Raw genomic sequence first — 18751 nt, 5'->3', positions numbered from 1 at the left:
ATTTGAGAGTCAACCATTAACTGTACTAAGAACAGTAGCCTATAAAGTGTTAGTTCAAAACGAAAATAAATAAACATTTATGGTTTTAATATGTTTTCGACGACTTAATGATATTGAATTCAGTAAACTAATAAAGGGATTGGCGATTACTTTAAAACAAATGTTTTACCTTTCAAAATAGAACAGAGCTGTAAAAAACACGTTTATGTGACTCATGCTGGGTTCTAGTGGGCGTAGACTTGCCACAAATTTAGGTCTATAGTATAATTTATATGTTATTGATTAGCCATAAACTTTGATCTTTATTTTACAAAAATGAGGTATTCTTAATGTTATAAAAATCTACCATGTGACACCCGCATTCTCACGCTCTGATTGGTTGTGCGTGTCACGTGGAAGTGAAAGACATTCTGGGAAATGTAGTCCTTAATGAGAACTGGCCCCAGACGCCGCTTCATCAGATGGACGAATGACGTTTGTTTTGGTGCATTGAGAAACTACTGTGAGGACTTAAAATACATAACACTAATTACTCATATTTGTTTATTGATTATTGTCGTACACTATATATGCAATATCTAAAAATGTCTCTTTAGTCCATATCCAAATATTTGTTTTTAACATAAGTTTTTCTTTACATTCCAAAAACCCCAACCTCTAGAAAAACTGCATTTATGATATTTTACATGTTTACCGAAAATGAATAAATAAATTCCTAACTGTGTTCTTGAAGATATTACAGAAGGATTTACTAATATATTTACATATATGACTAGCTAAAGCATTAAAATATCCTTGTTTTTTCTTGCATTGTTCATTTCAATTGAGCCACTTACAGTAAGTGCCCTATACAATTAATGATGGTAATCCATCTGTCACTTTGCATATTTTACTAGCCACCTTTCAACCTATTTTTCAGTGGTCAGGACACTGTAGCGATGCTGACATGGTGAGGTGTTAGTGTATGCTGTGCTAGAATGAGTGAACATAGCAGTGCTGCTTGGGTTTTTGTTATTGTGTCCACTCTATTATACACACCTAGCTTTGTTGGTGCAACTGGAAAGTCAGAGAGATCAGCTCAGCTGTTACCGCACAGTTTACATTGTTCATCCTCTAGTTCTTCACCAGTGTGCTGGATATTTTAGGCTTTTTTCTCAGTCAGGCAGTGATACTGAGTGTTTTAAAAACTCCAGCAGCATCGCTGTGCCCAATCCACTAATACAACTGCAACACACAAAAACACACCACCACCATGTCAGTGTCACTAGTGCTGAGAACAACCAAATAACACATGCTCTGTGGTGGTCCTCTGGGGTTTCTGTACATTGAAGAACAAGGTGAAATTAGGCTAATACAGTATGCAGAGAAACAGATGAACTTGAATGTGTTATTGTAGAACTACAAAGAGAATCTGTATTGTTAGTGCAGCTGATATAATGAGCAAAGAGTGTGGTAATTTGAATGTATTGGCTGATCTGTCTGTTGTTATTTATTGGATTAAGAGTACAACATGGACTGCCATAAACATATCACAAAAACTGACCATATTTATTTCTTGATGATCTGTTTCCAGTGATCTGTTTTTGGTAAATTAATTCCTTCTCTGATGTATGCCTTGATAAGAAATGAATATTTTAATTGTAGTATAGCTTGATGTTTGTTATTTAAAGCAATGCAATGAATGTGTTTGAGTATTATAGACCTCCAGTGTCTTCCCTTAAAGGACCGAGAGGAAGTGTTTCTATCATATGATTATCATCATCTCGAGTCCGGTTAGTGGTCCGAAGTGATGCGATCACGTAGACCCTCCCCCGCCCCCGACACCCTTGTCCTGTTGTCACCGCGGATGGGCGGAGCGTGACGTCACGTGCCTCGGTCTGTCAGTACGGTTTGTTTCTCAGGAGGTTGTCAGCCGGAGAAGGAGGTGAGCTGGATGTTTTTTAAAGCTTCATATACTCTTTCATAGTTTTCTTTGTTTCACGTTATTTATAAGAAACATACCTTAGTCTTATAGGCTCGTATTTAACCTGCACACAGAGCTTTTGAATTCGTCGTTGTTAGCATAGCTTCCACTTCTGAGTGACAAAGTTGTCCCCAGAGTCGGAGCGTTAACGCTGGAGCAGTGGAGTTCAGTGTAATTCGACTTCAGAGAAGCTAAACCTATTAATTCCGTTCAGAAGCATTAAACACCGACAGAATAGCCGCAAACAGTGTTTACTTGAATGCTGCAAAACATTTAACGCCCATGTGCAAATTAGCTATCTGTTTTAATGTTTTCTAACTTAAGTTAAATGAAAACGAGTCCTATATCCTATCCTATATAAAATGCCCATAACATTTACACAGACCCCATGTTAGGATTTATTTGTCCACAGTTTTAAATGCAGCAAATGAGCAGGGAGCCATTTTATAGACGAGTTTTTCACGTGTCCTAATTTAGGAAATCAACAACACAGGTCATCTGACTTGTCATTTGAGTTGTACACATCTGTAATCCAGGGAACTCTCTCTTGCTGTCTCCTTTGAGGTGCGTTTAGAGGTCTGAAAATTTATGGAAGTCTCTCTGCCTCTTCTGTGAACTGTCTGACCTTCATGACTGATAACATTTAAATGGAAGTGTACAGAAAGAAAAAAAATGACTTACTTCTATCTTCATTTGTGTCATAATTTTTTTTCTTTTTCTTGTTTTAAACCAATCACCAGTAGAGAACTCTCTGGAAATGTTACAAAGTTTGGAGGTATTAGGTTTTTTTTCCAGTGGAACACTATGGAAATATTATGTTCAACAATACAAAAGTTTCTTTACAAAACTCTGTTTTCAGAGTTTATAAATGAACAAGTGCTAAAAAAAAACTTTTTATAATTATGGTTATACTAATAATACTATATCACTGATAACTTGAAAGTAATCTATAACACGTTAGGAATGAAACCTCTTCATATTGTTACATGTTGGTGATGCTACTGTTTTTGAATGATTCACAGAGATGGCATGGCTGGTGTTATTTTTGGGGCTGTTTGTGTCTGGACTGGTTCAGGGCAGGTACATAAACGAAAGGCTGGACCCTGAAGTTAACATGAACATTGTAAGTAATATTAATATTGAATGACTTTGAGTATTTAAAAGAAAGATATGGATTTTACATGTAACTCAATGTATTGTGGATGTCATGTGAGTGTTAAATGAAGACATGTCTCAACATTTATGTCACATAATGTCACTTTGGCATCTTTAGGTTATGTGGAATACTTTTTACACTTCAGATTTCCATGGGACATTTTTGTGAGACCCATTAGTATATATTTGGCCACACTGTTTATTGCCCCACTGGGTGGTGCGTACAGATTCTCTCTGTTATCATGTGTCAAAACAACAGATTACTCAAATTAGTTTTCCGCAACAATGGTGTTTTCAGTGTCTGTTAAAGATTGCATCTACGAGTAGTGCAGCCTTCATCATAGGACAGAACATTTTTTCACAGAAGCTGTTTTCTTGCCGTAGAAGATTGCAGCTTTTAGCTTGTGATTCATTGCTGTATGTATTTGTTCATTTAATATTCATTGCATTCATTCTCATAAAGCAACCTTAAATTCGTTTTGTAAATATTTCAGTTTCATAAGCATTGTACAGATGTAACATCATACAGAAATAACATTTACATCATGTAATATATCAACAGAAGCTCTGCATTAAATATATGAATGTTTATTTATATTTTTTCCTTTTTTATTACATAAATTTACAAGGGTAAACAACACTATTTACACTTTTTCCATTTAAATAGGGAAATGTTTTTGAAGTCCGTTTAAAATGAAAAGATCCCTCAGGTGCATTTTTTGTAAATTGAAAACATATATTAAAATATTATTATATATTTGTATTTGTTCAAATCAGGTCCCAGTATTTGTCATGTTTGTGAGAATATTCCGCTTATTCTTTTACGATGCTTATACAAACAGTGGCACATAGTAGGTTTGAACAGGGAATAACTAGCAAAGGTATTGTTCTGTTACCTAAACTCTGTCACAATCAGTATTTCAATATTTGCCCACTTCAGCAATCAATTTATAACAAATCAAGCGAAACCGAATTAGATAAGGCTTTTAATCCCTAAATCAAAGGCTTTCACATGACCACAAAAAGAGGCCAGCTGCAACATGGTTCTTTAAGCTGCCAATTTGCTCAAGGTCTTTGTTGCTGTTTTCAGTTGCTCAAGTGGTTGAGACATGCTTGTTCTTCTCCGTGTGGCCATTTTTCATGGTTAGGAGCAGAACGAAACAGAAGGAGAGAGAGAGAGATTGAGTGAGAGAGAGAGCAGTGCATCTCTTCCCCTGTCCTAAACCTCTTTAATGTGATGTTGAGCCAGCAGAGAGTTTATCCTTAAGTGGCCTGATGGAGAGTGTGCAGACTGCAGGCCCCGGGGGAGTGGGAAATTGCGGTGCCTTTAATTATGCATGAGGAGATTGCATGGCAGGCCTGGAACCAACACGCTCACAGTTTCTTTGAAGTTCCAGCTTAGAATGTATTTCATATCTGGAGGATGTGGGGGAAAGGTTGACTCCAGACAACACAAATAATTGTGTTCCCAAAGAAACAAATTGCTATATTTTTTTTAAACAAAATCAAAATCACAGAGTTTTCAATTTATGGTGAATTTAGCCTTTTTCTAAAGTGCAGTTTTCTGAATTGTGTACTGTTATTAGACGCATAGGTGTAATTGGAGCAATTCTGTTCATTAATAAATGTAGCAGTTGTAGTAATTGAACTAGTCAAATTATCCAAGAAAATCCCATTATTTTCCAGTTACTGTCTCATTGCACTGAAGTAAAACACTTTAGTCTGAGTCACCATCATCCAGGCCAGCCTTCACAAAGCTCATTCAATTCACTAATGTGTATATTCACAGGTTAGACAGTGTAATTAAAGTCCTTCAACTTACTCATACTCGTCTTAAGTCATACAGAAAGCTGTTTAATGTGTAGTTTCAACTGTGTCAGACCTATACCTGCTGTATTTTATGACTGTGTAGATGCATTATTATTATTCTGATACTGTAAACAATACTTTACTGTGTTTTTTCCTTTGCAGTCTGATTACAATGTGCAATATGTGCTTCATCTGTGCAGAATTAATTAATTTATTTATTTTACTGTTTCACAGTTTCAGTCATTGTGTAATGTAAAGTAAAACACAGAAATATTTTGTTTCCAAATGAAAACATGCAACTCCAAAATAGTAACTTTGCAGGGGAAGGAACTTGTTAACCTTCAGTGGAAGTGAATGTAAAAAGATTGAATTCTATTGGTCCATTCATCATGACATGGTGAAAGACAGCAGCTGTGTTCAAATGACGTAGAACACTAAAAATCCACAAAAATGCAGATAAATGTTTTTCTTTTGACAGCGATGATAAGTAGGGTAGTTCATATATAGAGATATAGTCCCAGAGATAAAGATAAGTGTAATGCTTTATGTCACTGTTAGTTTACACCGAAACAAATGCTTTAGTGTTCATAATTACTGCTTATCATTATCATTAGTGCAGTGTTGGAAGAACATTATAATGCTGACTGTATGTGGTTAGTCACTGTTGTTTGTCTTTTACTCTGTGTTTACTCTGAGGCTGATGTGCTGATTTGTCGATCTGTATGCTGTGGACTTTGTTCTGTTTGAATTGTTGTCTGTGTGACAGAGTGAAATCATCAGGTACTGGGGTTATCCAGCTGAAGAATTTGAGGTGGTCACTGAGGACGGCTACATCCTGAGCGTCAACAGAATCCCACATGGCGTCAAGAACAAAGGCTGGCAAGGTGAGTCTAAAAGAATATACAGTGTTAATCCCAGTGTTAAATACAGAGCATGGACCTACCATTCCCCAACAAACATAGATTGTTTAATGTTAGGAGCTGGCTTTATAAAGAAAGACCACCAGTCTATATGAATGGTAATGAAGGAGATCATATATATATATCAGTCAAGTAGGATTAAGTTGACGATCAGAATGTATCCTCAATTACCAACATTAAATTCTTTGATCAGATCAAAAACATTTAGGTATATTGTCTATGGTATTTCCAATAATAGCTGTTAAAATAAAAAAAATTGTCATTGTGTAGAGCATTAAATGAAGCAATATTGTCTTTGGCAGCACTTTTTGCACATTCGCAGTTCATTCTGATATGTGTGGGCTGCAGTGCAGACCCACTGCTGCTCCATCTCTGGAGCAGACAAGCCGTGTCGAGGGAGCTGTGTCTCCTGGAGCTCTGTCTCTGGGAGCAGAGAAGCCACATTACAGTGTATTACATGAGTGCAGAAAATTCATGTGAGTGTAGGTTATTTTTGACCTACACTGTGCACTACATGGGGTATAGGGATACATTTGAGATTCATACAGAGAGAGTGATCAAGCGGATGTCCGCACAAGAGTTAATATTGTAAATTATGTCACTGACCTGCTGCCAATTATTTATTTATTTATTTATTTATTTTCATTTCACAATTTTACCAATATTTATAATTACCAATTATATATAAACTATCCCAGCTTTTTTGGGAACATGTTGGTGCCATTAAATTCATAAATGTAACAACAAAGAATTCGTTTTTTTTCAGATTCAACCTTTAAAATATTGTTTATAAAGGGTTTAAATTAATTGCAAGTCATAGCATTCTGTTTTGCACAGCATCACATGATTTCTGGAAAAGTTGTTTTTATATATTTTCAAATAAACAAGCTGATCTGTGGAAAAACAAAAACAAAAGATAATTTGATTGAAAAAATAATTGTTAGTTGCAGCCTTAGGTTCCCAGCATTGACCCAGAGTTTGTGTTTCTAAGTACACTCTCAGTACAAAAGTGGTTTTACAGTCCAGTTGTGTTTCCTCAAATTATATAATATTCTCTTCCTCAGAATGTTTGCAAGCATAACAAAACTGTAAAATAAAACAACATAAGTCCTAGATATGGTGGCACGGTGGGTCAACAGGTAGCGTAGCTGTCACACAGCTCCAGGTTCCTGGGCTTGTGGGTTTGAACTCTGCTCTGGGTGACTGTCTGTGAGGAGTTGGTGTGTTCTCCCCGTGTCCGCGTGGGTTTCCTCAGGGTGCTCCGGTTTCCTCCCACAGTCCAAAAACATGTTGATAGGTGGATTGGTGTGAGTGTGTGAGTGAACGTATGTTGCCCTTCAAAGGACTGGCTCCCCCTCCAGGGTGTGTTCCCACCTTGCTCTCAGCAATTCCACGTAGGCTTCGGTTACAGACAATAAATGAATGAATGATGTCCTGGATGTGAAATTAGTTTTAAAATCTACAATCAAAACTAAGGTACAACTATGTTCCCTAACTAAAGGTAAAGACTGTGCACCCTTGAAGGTACCACCACAGTAACTTCTGCTCTGGCCACTAGGACTGACTTTGATAACACATGTTCATACTTCTTCCCTCGGCATTAATATTTCAGCATGGGAGCTAGACTGCTCTGAGTCAGTCACTGGAAAAGAGGAATTGCTGCTAGAAATCCTAAAAGAAGAAACCTAGATGTCAAAATCAGCATGTGAGCGGTCTATTTCTCACACATGCACACTGTTGCAAAGGTTACACTTTCACACTTCCTCTGTAAAAGAGGAGAGATTGCAACACAACAGAAACATAATTTCCCACATTCTTAACCATCCTCCATTTTGAAACAGTAATACCCCACAAGGCAAAAAAAAAAAAGAAAAAAGAGAAGCGGGTTTTTGCATTAGTCACCCTTCTGTGTGCAGGGGAGGTTTTCTCTTGCTATTATAAAACCAGTATTGAACATGAGTCCCTACCCACGCTTGACCTTAGGTTTATGGGACTTTTTTCAGTTTTTTTTGTTAAGTTGAACCACACATTTCAACTTTATTGCACGAAAGAGATTAGTTTTGACACGTTTACAGAATATTGAACTTTCTGGAAGTTTGTATATAAATAGACAGGTGTGTTTTGAAGTCAGCTGATGGTTTATATTTAAGGGGACATATGAAAAATCACTTTTGAGTGCATTAGAACATTAGTTTGGATATCAGGAGCTCCTGCCATTACACAAACTAGGAAATGAAAAGACAAAATTTTGTTGTGATCTGCCTGAAGGCTGGATTTTACTTTGCATATTGAGTTTTGTGGGAATGATCACTGAGGGGGCGCACGTTCCTCACGATGAAGACTTGGTGGCACATATCAGAGGCGTGATCATACTCTTGATAGTCTCCATTTTCTTGCCTGGCACCTGTACCACTGCATGGGTAGAAAATTTTCTGTGTGGACAAAGTTGCAATCCACGGACACACTGAGATTTCGCGCAAGGTTGTCTTCACGTGTGACAAAATTTAAGGTGTTTGGACCATTGCAACTTTTTACAACACGTCAAATATAAATCAGACATTAATCTGACAATACGGGATTAAAGACAGTTATTCTAATTTTGTGCTGCATCTTACGTAGATAGCAAGCATTTCAGAATTCACTTGTTAAATCGTGACGTATCGACCTTGTGAAACGTCAAATCCGAGTCCAAACCTCTGCTCAGTATGGCCAACTTGCTGATTTTGCTGCTAGATTTAGTGACTTTTCAGACCTTCTGGTGAGTCATTAAAATTAAAAAAAACAAAAACTGATTAGCACCAAATCTAGCTATTTTCTGTACAAACCATACTACTTAAACCAGCTGCTTCATTAGATAATCGATAGCACAACTAGTTAGAACACCGGGACTGACCATGAGCAGGAGACAAGTCTCTCTCCGCAGAACCTCTGCTTCCAGAGACGGAGCAACGCGAGACACATCTCTCTCTCCACAGTGCCTCGGCTCCCAGAGATGGAGCTGCAGCAGCAACAGTGCTGTCAAAGACATGTTTGCTTCTTTTTTACGATTAATGTATTCCTTTTAATGAACCCTCAAACCAAGATATAGGAATTTATTGAGATATTCAGATTTATTCAAACCATAAACACATGCCTTATGAATGTATGACATGGAACCAAAGGCATGGAACACGGAAATGGCAAAACGTCCCACTTAACAAGCAGATTGTCCCACCTCCTCAACTGAGTCTCTCCAGTAATAGAGCTGGACCCTCTTTTCTGTTAGAGTGCAAGGTTAAAAGGAGTAAAACAAAATCAATGTACTGGAAAATGTACAATGGAAAATCAGTGCACTTAGTAGTAGTTAATCTGGCAAAAAAGAAGAACAAAAATGTCTAAAAACTAGCACAAAGTAGACAGAGGCACATTCTCGAGGGACTGAAACTGGCTGTCCTGAACAGGGCTGTTTAGACAGGATAGGAAAAGTGCTGTGTTGTTTGATTCTTGTGGATTTTGACCAAAGCATGACACAGATGTCTTACTTGTACCCCAGGGGACTGTGTTGACTACTGGACAAGTGGTAAAATATGTCCCCTTTAAGTTTTCAGCATAGGGAAACATGTAATTTATAGAAAATAAAAACAGCCCAAACAACTAAAGAGAATTTAAATTTTCCAGTACACAAAGTGTTCTTTTTGTGAGATTTACATTCAGATTTTCAAAGAAATCTGAAAACATTTCCTAATCACTTTCAGTGACGCTGAGATCTGGGGTCTTGAGCCAGTCCATGGTTTTGAGAGTAATATTTTAATGTATTTATTCATTTTTTATATATTTATTTTCTTCTTTTTAGATTGTTTTAAAAAGTTACTTTTTTCGGTTTCTCTATTTCTGAATTATTTCTCAGTAGTGGCTACATATTCTTTCATAGCTGAACATATTCTTTGTATATTCCAAGTTATCTATTCTCTGGTCTTTGATAAAATAATTCAGTACTGTTTATATGATGAGGAGTGTTACCAGGTGGTATACCAGGTCTTGCATATTTGTCTGGTGTCCAATTTTCACTATAGTTTTAGAACTCCAGATTTGAAAACTCATATATTTCTACTTCTTTTTCTTTTGACTTCCACCTTCCTTATCCAAGTGGATTGTCAAAAAATTGTATATATTGTTAAATAGTCTTTTTAATATGTCTTGTTTCTTCAAACTTCAATCATCCAGTCCACAAATCACCATGTTTGGCATTGGCAGAGAGGATTTGTAATAAGTAATACATTTTGCTAAACATTTCTTATTGTGGCAATAGCTGTGATCTAGGTTGATTTGTAAAAGCCTTTAATTTTCTGACACAGAGGAGGTAGCTATGTTCATTAGTGTAGATCTGTGTCTAGAGCCTGTTAAATCTTGCTTGTGGAAATTATTCTTCTGTTGCTTCATCATTTATATCCTCTGCATTTCATTAATGAGCAAATTGATTCCTAAAACTTATGCACATACAGTTATTTCACCAGGGGGAGAGCAGTGGTGTGGAAAAACCAATTCAGCTGTAATTCTCTCTCCTCTCGCTACACTAACAGTGTCTCACACTTTTTTCTAAATGATTTTGCTGACACAAATCCCTGTGCTGGAGGATTTTATGGTCTGGACTATAAGAAATGTTTTTAATTAGGCAAAATTAAATTAGAATTTATGGGTTATGTCCTTGAGTTTACTGAAAATTAGTTAATATAGACGAGAGCTAGTGTTAATATTGACTTCAGTTTATCTTGTGTGCGCATATATTAGCATCTGGTACATCAGTGAGGCTTGTGGGATTTGTGTCTTGAGGTGTAAACTGGCTAGTAACTTCTAATGACATTTGATTACATACAATAAGTAAAAAAGTTCATCAAACTACTTGTGTCAGTTGAAGGTTGATCCTGGGTGCTGTGACATTGAGTGTATTCAGCTAGATAAGCACCAGAGCTCAGCAGTGCCACTGGAGACGCATCTCATTTCCTGCTGTCCCATTTCTTCAAGCCAATTGGGATAGAGTGCAGCATACCTCAGAGGAACGCCACAGCACCTGAACCAACATTCTCCGAACTCTCTATGGAAGAGGGGTTCACTCTCTCATTAGGCAGTCACTTCAGGCAGATGTGCTTCAGAATTACATATGGATTTATACATTTATAAAATTATAATTTCTGGCTAGATTATGCAATTGATGTGGATGGAATGAATTGCAAATTACACAATATATTTTGATACAGCAGAAAAAAAGCAGTGGCTGAAAAATGATTCATTGAACATTTAATATGTTTTTAATTTTTTCCCTATAAGACATAACTGATTAATAATAAGTCTTTGGAACTCATACACAATATCTCCATATCACCATATAATTAGTAAACTCAGCTACTGCTTGTATATTCTCTACAGAAAAGCATCAAATGAAATTGGAAGTGTTAGATCACCATGCTCTCAAGTATAGAAGTATATAAAGTTTCTCAGCTCTGGCTTATGGAGCAGTAAAGCAGTATTGTCGACAATGATGGAGCAGCGTCCTGTTTTTTTTAGGAATTAGATCTGTCCTGAAATCAAGAGGGTGGGGTGGGGGTCCTACCCTCCACCAAAAGTTACATAGTGAAGTTTCTGCAGTGCTGAGCACAGAGTAGCAATAAAGAGAGCATCAGTTATCCCTGTTACTAGTCTGTGAAGCATCAAAATGATTCTGAAGCTGTAATTTTAAGATAAAAATACTAACTAGTGTTCTTTTAAGTATATTCTCTCTTTTCCAAAACTTAAAGGAAGGTTTATATGTATATTTTTATTTTCTCTCTTTTGTAAGGCATACAGGAATGTTAATAAGTATATTTTCACCTTTTTCTAAGATATAAAGGAACACTAGGAATATTTTCACCTTTAAATCACAGCTTCAAAATCATTGTGATGCTTCGCTGATGTGTAACAGAGAGAACATAGCCTGTATTATTACTACTCTGGGCTCAACACTGCAGAAACTCCACTACTAACTTTGGAGAAGGGTAGGAAACCACACCCCCTCCCTCTCCCTCTTGATTTCAGGACAGTGTTGTAAAAGTGAATAACACACTGCAACTGTAGGGGCGGCCCAGGATAAAAAATATCACGTCTTACCTAGTGTTCCTTTAATGCTCAACGAGCAGATGTACTCCAAACATTTGGCAAATTGCATGTACTGTTATACATTAGTTGTAATATGAGGTAAAATCCGTGTGTGAACTCTGGTAGGCACACTACAGAATCAGTTTAGGGTCAGTTTCTCAGACTGGATTAATCCTAAACCTAGACTAAAAAGATTAGTGTTGTTGAATCAGCGTTGAAAATTACATTTTAGTTGAAGACTAAGCTTAAACCATGTTCAGGAAACTGGCCTCCTATGGAAGAAAAGAGTATGGGTGCCAACGTTCAAACCATCCGTGAAAGCCTCAGCCAGATCCTTATCCTTATTATAATTAAATTTGATGATATATTTCAAAATCCGATGATGTAAAGTTTTTTTTTACTTCCTTAGACTAATGTAGTAAACGGAGATTAAATTGACCTGATGTTTGAATCAGCAGTTTCTCACCACTGAAATTCACTTCCCATGTGCACTGTGGTTTATCTTTGTGCAACATTCTGTCTTTCTATCCTCTGGGATTAGCAAGCAGTTATGGAAAGTGTAAAACCTCAGCCCCATGCTCCAGGTTCTAATTGTGCGTTGGGGTTTGTGGGGTAAGAGTGGGGGATGGAGCAGAAAGAATGGCTGGTATGAAGTAAAACAATCCTATCAGCCCTGGCCCTGTTTGTGCTCCCGAGAGGACCAGCTCACATCCTGTTTCTGATGGAGATCAGCGATAAAGCTCCCAAAAAAGAAAACGTGAAATTGCGGAGGGGCAACAGTTTCTCAGCCTGATTCTAGGGCACGTGCTCCCCCTGCTGGCGGCAATTAAAATCTCAGAATTGAGTCACATTCTGGAATAAGATCATAGTGAAATGCTGATGTTGGAACCATTTGGAAAGCAGGTCCGTTGAGGTCACTATTATCATGATTCAGATTGATAATCTTTTTTTGTAAATTCTATTTGTTGCAGATCAGAAACCTGTGGTGTTCCTCCAGCATGGTCTCCTGGCTGCAGGGAGTAACTGGGTGACCAACCTCCCCAACACCAGTCTCGGCTTCCTGCTGGCTGATGCAGGATTCGACGTGTGGCTGGGTAACAGCCGAGGGAACACATGGTCAAGAAAACATATCAACCTTACTCCTGACCAAAATGAATACTGGGAGTTTAGGTTAGATTCCATTTTACAGTCTTTTTGTGAGATTAGGCTTAAGCACTTCTTGAGAGCACAGCGGTAGATTTTCTGTGTCAGATGCATCCTCGCAGCTGGAAATTTTCTGAATGCTTTAAGCATGGGGTGGCACAATGTAGGATACAACATGATTCTCTAGAACATTACTGGTTCTGTTCACACATGTACTCACTCTGACTTTGCCCTATTCTATTCATAAAGTCTGGGTAAAGCCTTGGACAAATGTTGCAGATGTTTACTAGTAGTATCTTGCCAAGTTAAACCAACCCAGCTAAATATAGGGATCAAATTTTGTAAAAATAACTTTAAAGTCGCTTGAGCAGTATCATGAATCTCTTTCATTTGTTCCTGTTTAAATGTAATTTGAATAATATTAAACTGAAAAGTGTGATATGCGAATGCAAATATTAAGTTTCCCTGTCTTTACCGTGTCTTTGTGGCAGCCATGATGAAATGGCTAAGAAGGACCTTCCAGCGGTGATAAATTTCATCACAAAAACCACAGCACAGGAGAAAATCTTCTATGTTGGCCATTCTCAGGGAACCACTATTGGTAAAATAATTAAATCTACTCTCTGACACTGTGATTATTTATATTAAAAAGAGTTTTACAATATTATAAGCAAAATAAACTTTTGTCATTTTATATAACTTAATATTGTGTTTGGCATTGCAACCAGCATGCTGACAGAAAGGTTTGAATAGTATAGATTAATGTTCCTGGAACAGATGGTTTAATCTGACATGTATGATAAGATGTAACAAAACTATTGTGATTATAACACATGGCTAATGCACGACTCTTTATATTTTTGCAGCCTTCATGGCTTTCTCCACAGTGCCAGAGCTGGCGAGTAAAATCAAGATGTTTTTTGCCCTGGCTCCTGTTGCCACAGTAGCGTTTGCGGCCAGTCCCATGACCAAACTCAGCATCTTTCCAGAACATATGATCTGGGTGAGCATATGCAGTTTGTAAAAATGTGACATAGCACATACATGTTTAAGACCAACCTTACATTCTTCTGTAACTTTTGTGGCTCAAATTGTAAACATCTGTATGTGTTTCTTCAATTTTCAGGAAATCTTTGGGAAGCAAGACTTTTTTCCTCAAAGTGATCTCATCAAATTTTTTGCCACAACGTTTTGCAGCAAAAAGCCAGTCAGTATTTTGTGTGGGAACCTCTTCTTTCTCCTGTGTGGCTTTGATGAAAAGAACCTAAACATGGTATGTTGTTGACGTCAAGCCAAAAACAGTTCAGGCATACATGTCAATATATGTAAAAATACCATTAAAATGTTAAATGTAGAGTTGATGATATATTTCAATACATGCAGACAGCTTCAAGACATGCAATGTACATAAACCTATACAGTACAAAATATATATATTTTTATTCGTATCCTACTTAAGAAACAACAAGAGGAATAGTCAAACAAATGAGTGGAGGAATGTCAAATAAATATGGCGAATGTTTCATCTCCCTTATCGTCACCATGTCCTATCAAACTATCAGTACAGGCTACCTGTCAGCATTCATGACACTTATACTAAATACGTTTAAGGACAAAATTTAGAAGCGCACAGAGAAATACATGATAAACACAATATAAACTGGCTTAACGGGATGTTTAGTGCAGACGAGCATGTCTGAGAAGTGACAAAATATACAAATAAGCCAATTTAAAGGAACACTAGGTGAGATTTGGTATTTTTGCTCCATGGCTCCCTCTACAGTTGCAGAGTGTAATTAAGTTTTACAGGTTTATACATTTCCTACCCTCCTCCAAGAGCTACATAGTGCAGTCGCTCTGCAGTGCTGAGCGAGGAGTAGCAATGGCAGAGACACAAGAATACATCCTGAATTCAAATTGTAGAAGTGGTTTTATCACACAATAATAAATGGCTAATGAGGATGAGGTCTTAAGTGATGGAAGCTGCCTCAAGATGAGCTAATATGAAAGCTAACCCTGAATCTAATCAGAGCAGTGCTAGATGCTGAAGAGGATTCATCATCAAGATGATTTTCAGCACATTTTTTTTTTTTTTACTGCTTGTTAATAGTTTGAAAGTAAGGTGTGAGTGTGGTCTTCCAGTGCTTTTTCAGCTTCAGTAGCAGAACAAAAACACCACCTTTCTGTGGATAATGAAACTTATAGGCAAATGTCAAGCATTATAATGTTTCTCTGTTAAAACTTTCCAGCATTTTTAATTGTAATTATTAAGGCCACTGTCATTCTCACTGTCAGTTTCTTGTGAGGAGTTGTCACAATTTTTCCTTAATGTTGAATGAAAAGAACCTTCAGAGATGATTGCGAGTGGCTGAGTGCTGTGTTAGTTATACATTTACAAATAGTCTTTAATCAGCTGCTTGTTTCTATGCAGTTTCAGTTTAACAGCTTGGCATTGATAATGATTACCTTCAACTGGTTGAAAGTATATGTGTTTTAAGAAAATACAATTGTTTAATTCTAGAAATCTTAGAATGATATCTTTCTTGTAATAAATAAAGTGCATTATTGCTTTTCATTACCAGACCAGAACACCTGTGTACACCACACACTGCCCGGCCGGAACGTCCGTCAAGAACATGGTGCACTGGTCTCAGGTAACTGCAGCTCAGAGCAGCCAAGTTCTATGTTCAGTTAAGTTCAGCTCCACACTTTAACTTCTCCGAAATGACACACATGAATTTCCTAGTCACTGGAGAAATGAGTGATGCCTCTAAAAAGTACACTAGAAGGAGCTATTTGACAGATGCGTTCGTCAGGCTCAGTGAGATGTCAGTGTATGAAATTGCAGTGAGCAGAGGGCTGCTGCTGCCTGCTGTCATCTGCATCTCACGGATGATGCTGTCGGCTGCACGCAGGACGTGCTCAACATTCTTGTGAGCTGCCGTTCTCCCACCAGCACCCTGCGTGTTTGTGCTCTGAGGCACTCCCCTGACTCCTTTGATGTGTTTTATCTTTCTAAAGTTATTTTCACTTTAGCATCTCCTCTCTTCCTCTCAAATTTGTGGTGCTTGAAAGCTGTGGAGGAGACATGTCTCCTATGCCACTTGATTGCCTGTGACGGTTTTATCAATTTCACCCAACGATTTAAAAAAGGTTGTCACAAACAGTTTTCACTCTTTCTTGATGGGTTGAAAAATTAATGTGCCTGTTTGTGTTTGTGTAAATATTATGTAAATATTTCTCAGCTAACTCGCTATTTTGACATTCAGTTAGTTGATATATATGCGAAATTATATAATTTGTGTTGGTTTATTAAGTGTAACCATACACAATTTTTAATGCAGTGTCCCATATGTTTCAATTATTGATTAAGGCCAGTTGGAAGATTAGGGTGTCAGGACTGAACAGCAGTTTAAATGACTTCTTGGTTTTTTTAAGGGACTGGCAGCACTTTGATAGGGTTGTATAACTGTAAACTAATAAATTCACTAGTAAAATCTCTTCGCATGACATGTCCTTCAGTCATTCCGGATTACAGAAGTCATTACAATTGACTGAATTTCCCTCTATTTTGTAGTTTGAATAAAAACATATACTCTTTTTACAGGCTGTGAAAAGTGGAAAATTGATGGCATACGATTACGGAAAAGATGGAAATATGGTTCACTACAACCAGGTAAAGCACAAGGAAGATGTCTGATCTGACAAGCATCTGATGATTATGTATTTATTGTATGCCTGAAGGGGAGAATATTAAATTGACACTGGGGTAGCTTGCATATACAAGTGTCTGCAAATACAGACATATTCTATAAATACATTTCATGAATTCAATCAACATATTTTCCAGAAAACATGGGATGTTTATTGCATTTTACACAGTCTCCCAACATTTCTGGAAATGGTTTATAAATTGGAATCAGCAGCTATAGGCATGTCAGGACACTGTTGGCTGATTATGTTTGGTTGGTGGACTATTCTTAGTCCAGCAATGACACAGAGGGCTTTAAAACTCTAGCAGCACTGCTGTGTCTGATCCACTTGTGCCAGCACAACACATCGTCATTGCTGCGCTCAGAATGATCCACCACCCAATTCATACCTACTCTGTGACCATTGAAGAATAGGGTGAACAATGTAAACAGAGCACAGATGGACTCCAGTCTGTAGTTGTAGAAATTCGAAGTGTGTTTTTATATGGAGCCCTTTTTGTTCCGTTGTTAGATTAATGATATCCATTTGAGAGTAGATTTTTTTTTTTTTTTTTTACTGTTTTTTAATGTTTATTATGTGAAATACTGCATTATAAAAAACACACAGCTACTTCTCTTTCCTCCTGCTAGTCAACCCCTCCTGGGTACAACGTGCAGGACATGACGGTGCCCACAGCTCTGTGGTCAGGAGGACAGGACACTCTTGCAGACCCACAGGATGTAGCAGTGCTACTCACACAGATTCCTAACCTGGTATACCATCGCCATATTGAGCCCTGGGAACACCTGGACTTCATCTGGGGGCTGGACTCTCCACAGGAAATGTATGACGAAATGATCAAGCTGATGAGAGAACATGTGTGACCATTTACTTTTCTTTCTTAGCAAGTGCTAAAAGTATCCTGATATTTTTTTTCAGGATTTTGTATGTCTTCCTTTTTAAATGTAACAAAAACAACAGCATAAACGACATGAGGCGGGCCAGAGGGGAATGAAAGCAAAAGCCCAAAGCAGCAGTTTCCTATCCTAACTTTGTTTTACATCTAACAGATTTCTTGAAGCTGTTGCTAACACTTGAATTTCTGTCTTTATGAATGTTCCTGTGTCTGTCACGAACCATCCCTTAATTTTATCTTCATCTATTCCGACACTTATTTAGACGGGCCATGTGCAAGATTTTCTCCTAAAGGATTTGCTGAATTTTAACCTCTAATAGCTAATATAAATTAAAATTTTTTGTCATTTTTAATTTTCATGACTTTTTATTGCACTGACCCCAACATGGCTTTATTTTTTGAACGGAAGATTTGAAAGAATTATTTTAATTTAGAATCAGTGGATTTAATTCTGCAAACATCCATTGATAAAGTAAATGTTAATCACATTCATGATGGACTTAAGTCCAAGGAGAGTTTATGCTATATTAAAACAACTATATAATTTAAAGCACAGTAGTCTTGCTCCAAAACTGATTTAAATTGCAGTACTCTACTCATATATAAGTATTACCAGTTGGGAAACAAATTTGAGATACTTGTGGCACATTGTCACATTTTAATGTAAACAAACATTATTCTCCAGATAAGAATTTGTCGAAATGTACATTATTGTTCAGGTTTATAGAATAGATCAAATTTTACAGACAAATTGACAGAATGCATTTTTATTACAAAGAAAAAAATGAACAGGTAATGGATTTGCAGCAAAAAAACAATAGATACAAGTATTATTTAATGCAGATAATGAAAAACTATAAATTAAGGAACATCACATTGTTCACACTCAGGCATCAGACAATCTATTACACTAATATCCTAATACTCTAATGTTTATATTTGTTATTAAAAAAAAAAATACAGATTCATCTTAATATTCTGTAATGTTTGAAAATGAGGAGCTTTAAGAGTTAGTGTACAAGCATTAATAACGTGATGTTTCTG

General features: G+C 37.0%; 1 protein-coding gene across 1 annotated transcript; it reads left to right on the top strand.

Moving 5' to 3' along the window:
• Window positions 1-1768: 1768 nt before the first annotated feature.
• Window positions 1769-18539, top strand: lipf (lipase, gastric). The gene is made up of 10 exons (XM_066663839.1): window positions 1769-1924; window positions 2986-3086; window positions 5694-5811; window positions 12927-13125; window positions 13590-13699; window positions 13965-14101; window positions 14225-14371; window positions 15681-15752; window positions 16706-16774; window positions 17442-18539. The coding sequence occupies exons 2-10, from the start codon at window positions 2988-2990 to the stop codon at window positions 17673-17675; spliced, it is 1185 nt and encodes a 394-aa protein (XP_066519936.1). The 5' UTR covers window positions 1769-1924; window positions 2986-2987; the 3' UTR covers window positions 17676-18539.
• The last annotated feature ends 212 nt before the right edge of the window (window positions 18540-18751 follow it).

The sequence above is a fragment of the Hoplias malabaricus genome, chromosome 3, assembly GCF_029633855.1.
Source record: "Hoplias malabaricus isolate fHopMal1 chromosome 3, fHopMal1.hap1, whole genome shotgun sequence".
Lineage (NCBI taxonomy): Eukaryota > Metazoa > Chordata > Actinopteri > Characiformes > Erythrinidae > Hoplias > Hoplias malabaricus.
This window is presented reverse-complemented; position numbering and strand designations above follow the sequence as displayed.

Excerpts from the sequence above, each read along its gene's own strand:
- lipf (XM_066663839.1), top strand. The coding sequence starts at position 2,988 with ATGGCATGGCTGGTGTTATTTTTGGGGCTGTTTGTGTCTGGACTGGTT. Across the intron at positions 14,372-15,680 it reads ATGAAAAGAACCTAAACATG|ACCAGAACACCTGTGTACAC; the intron begins GTATGTTGTTGA and ends TTTCATTACCAG. Across the intron at positions 16,775-17,441 it reads ATATGGTTCACTACAACCAG|TCAACCCCTCCTGGGTACAA; the intron begins GTAAAGCACAAG and ends TCCTCCTGCTAG.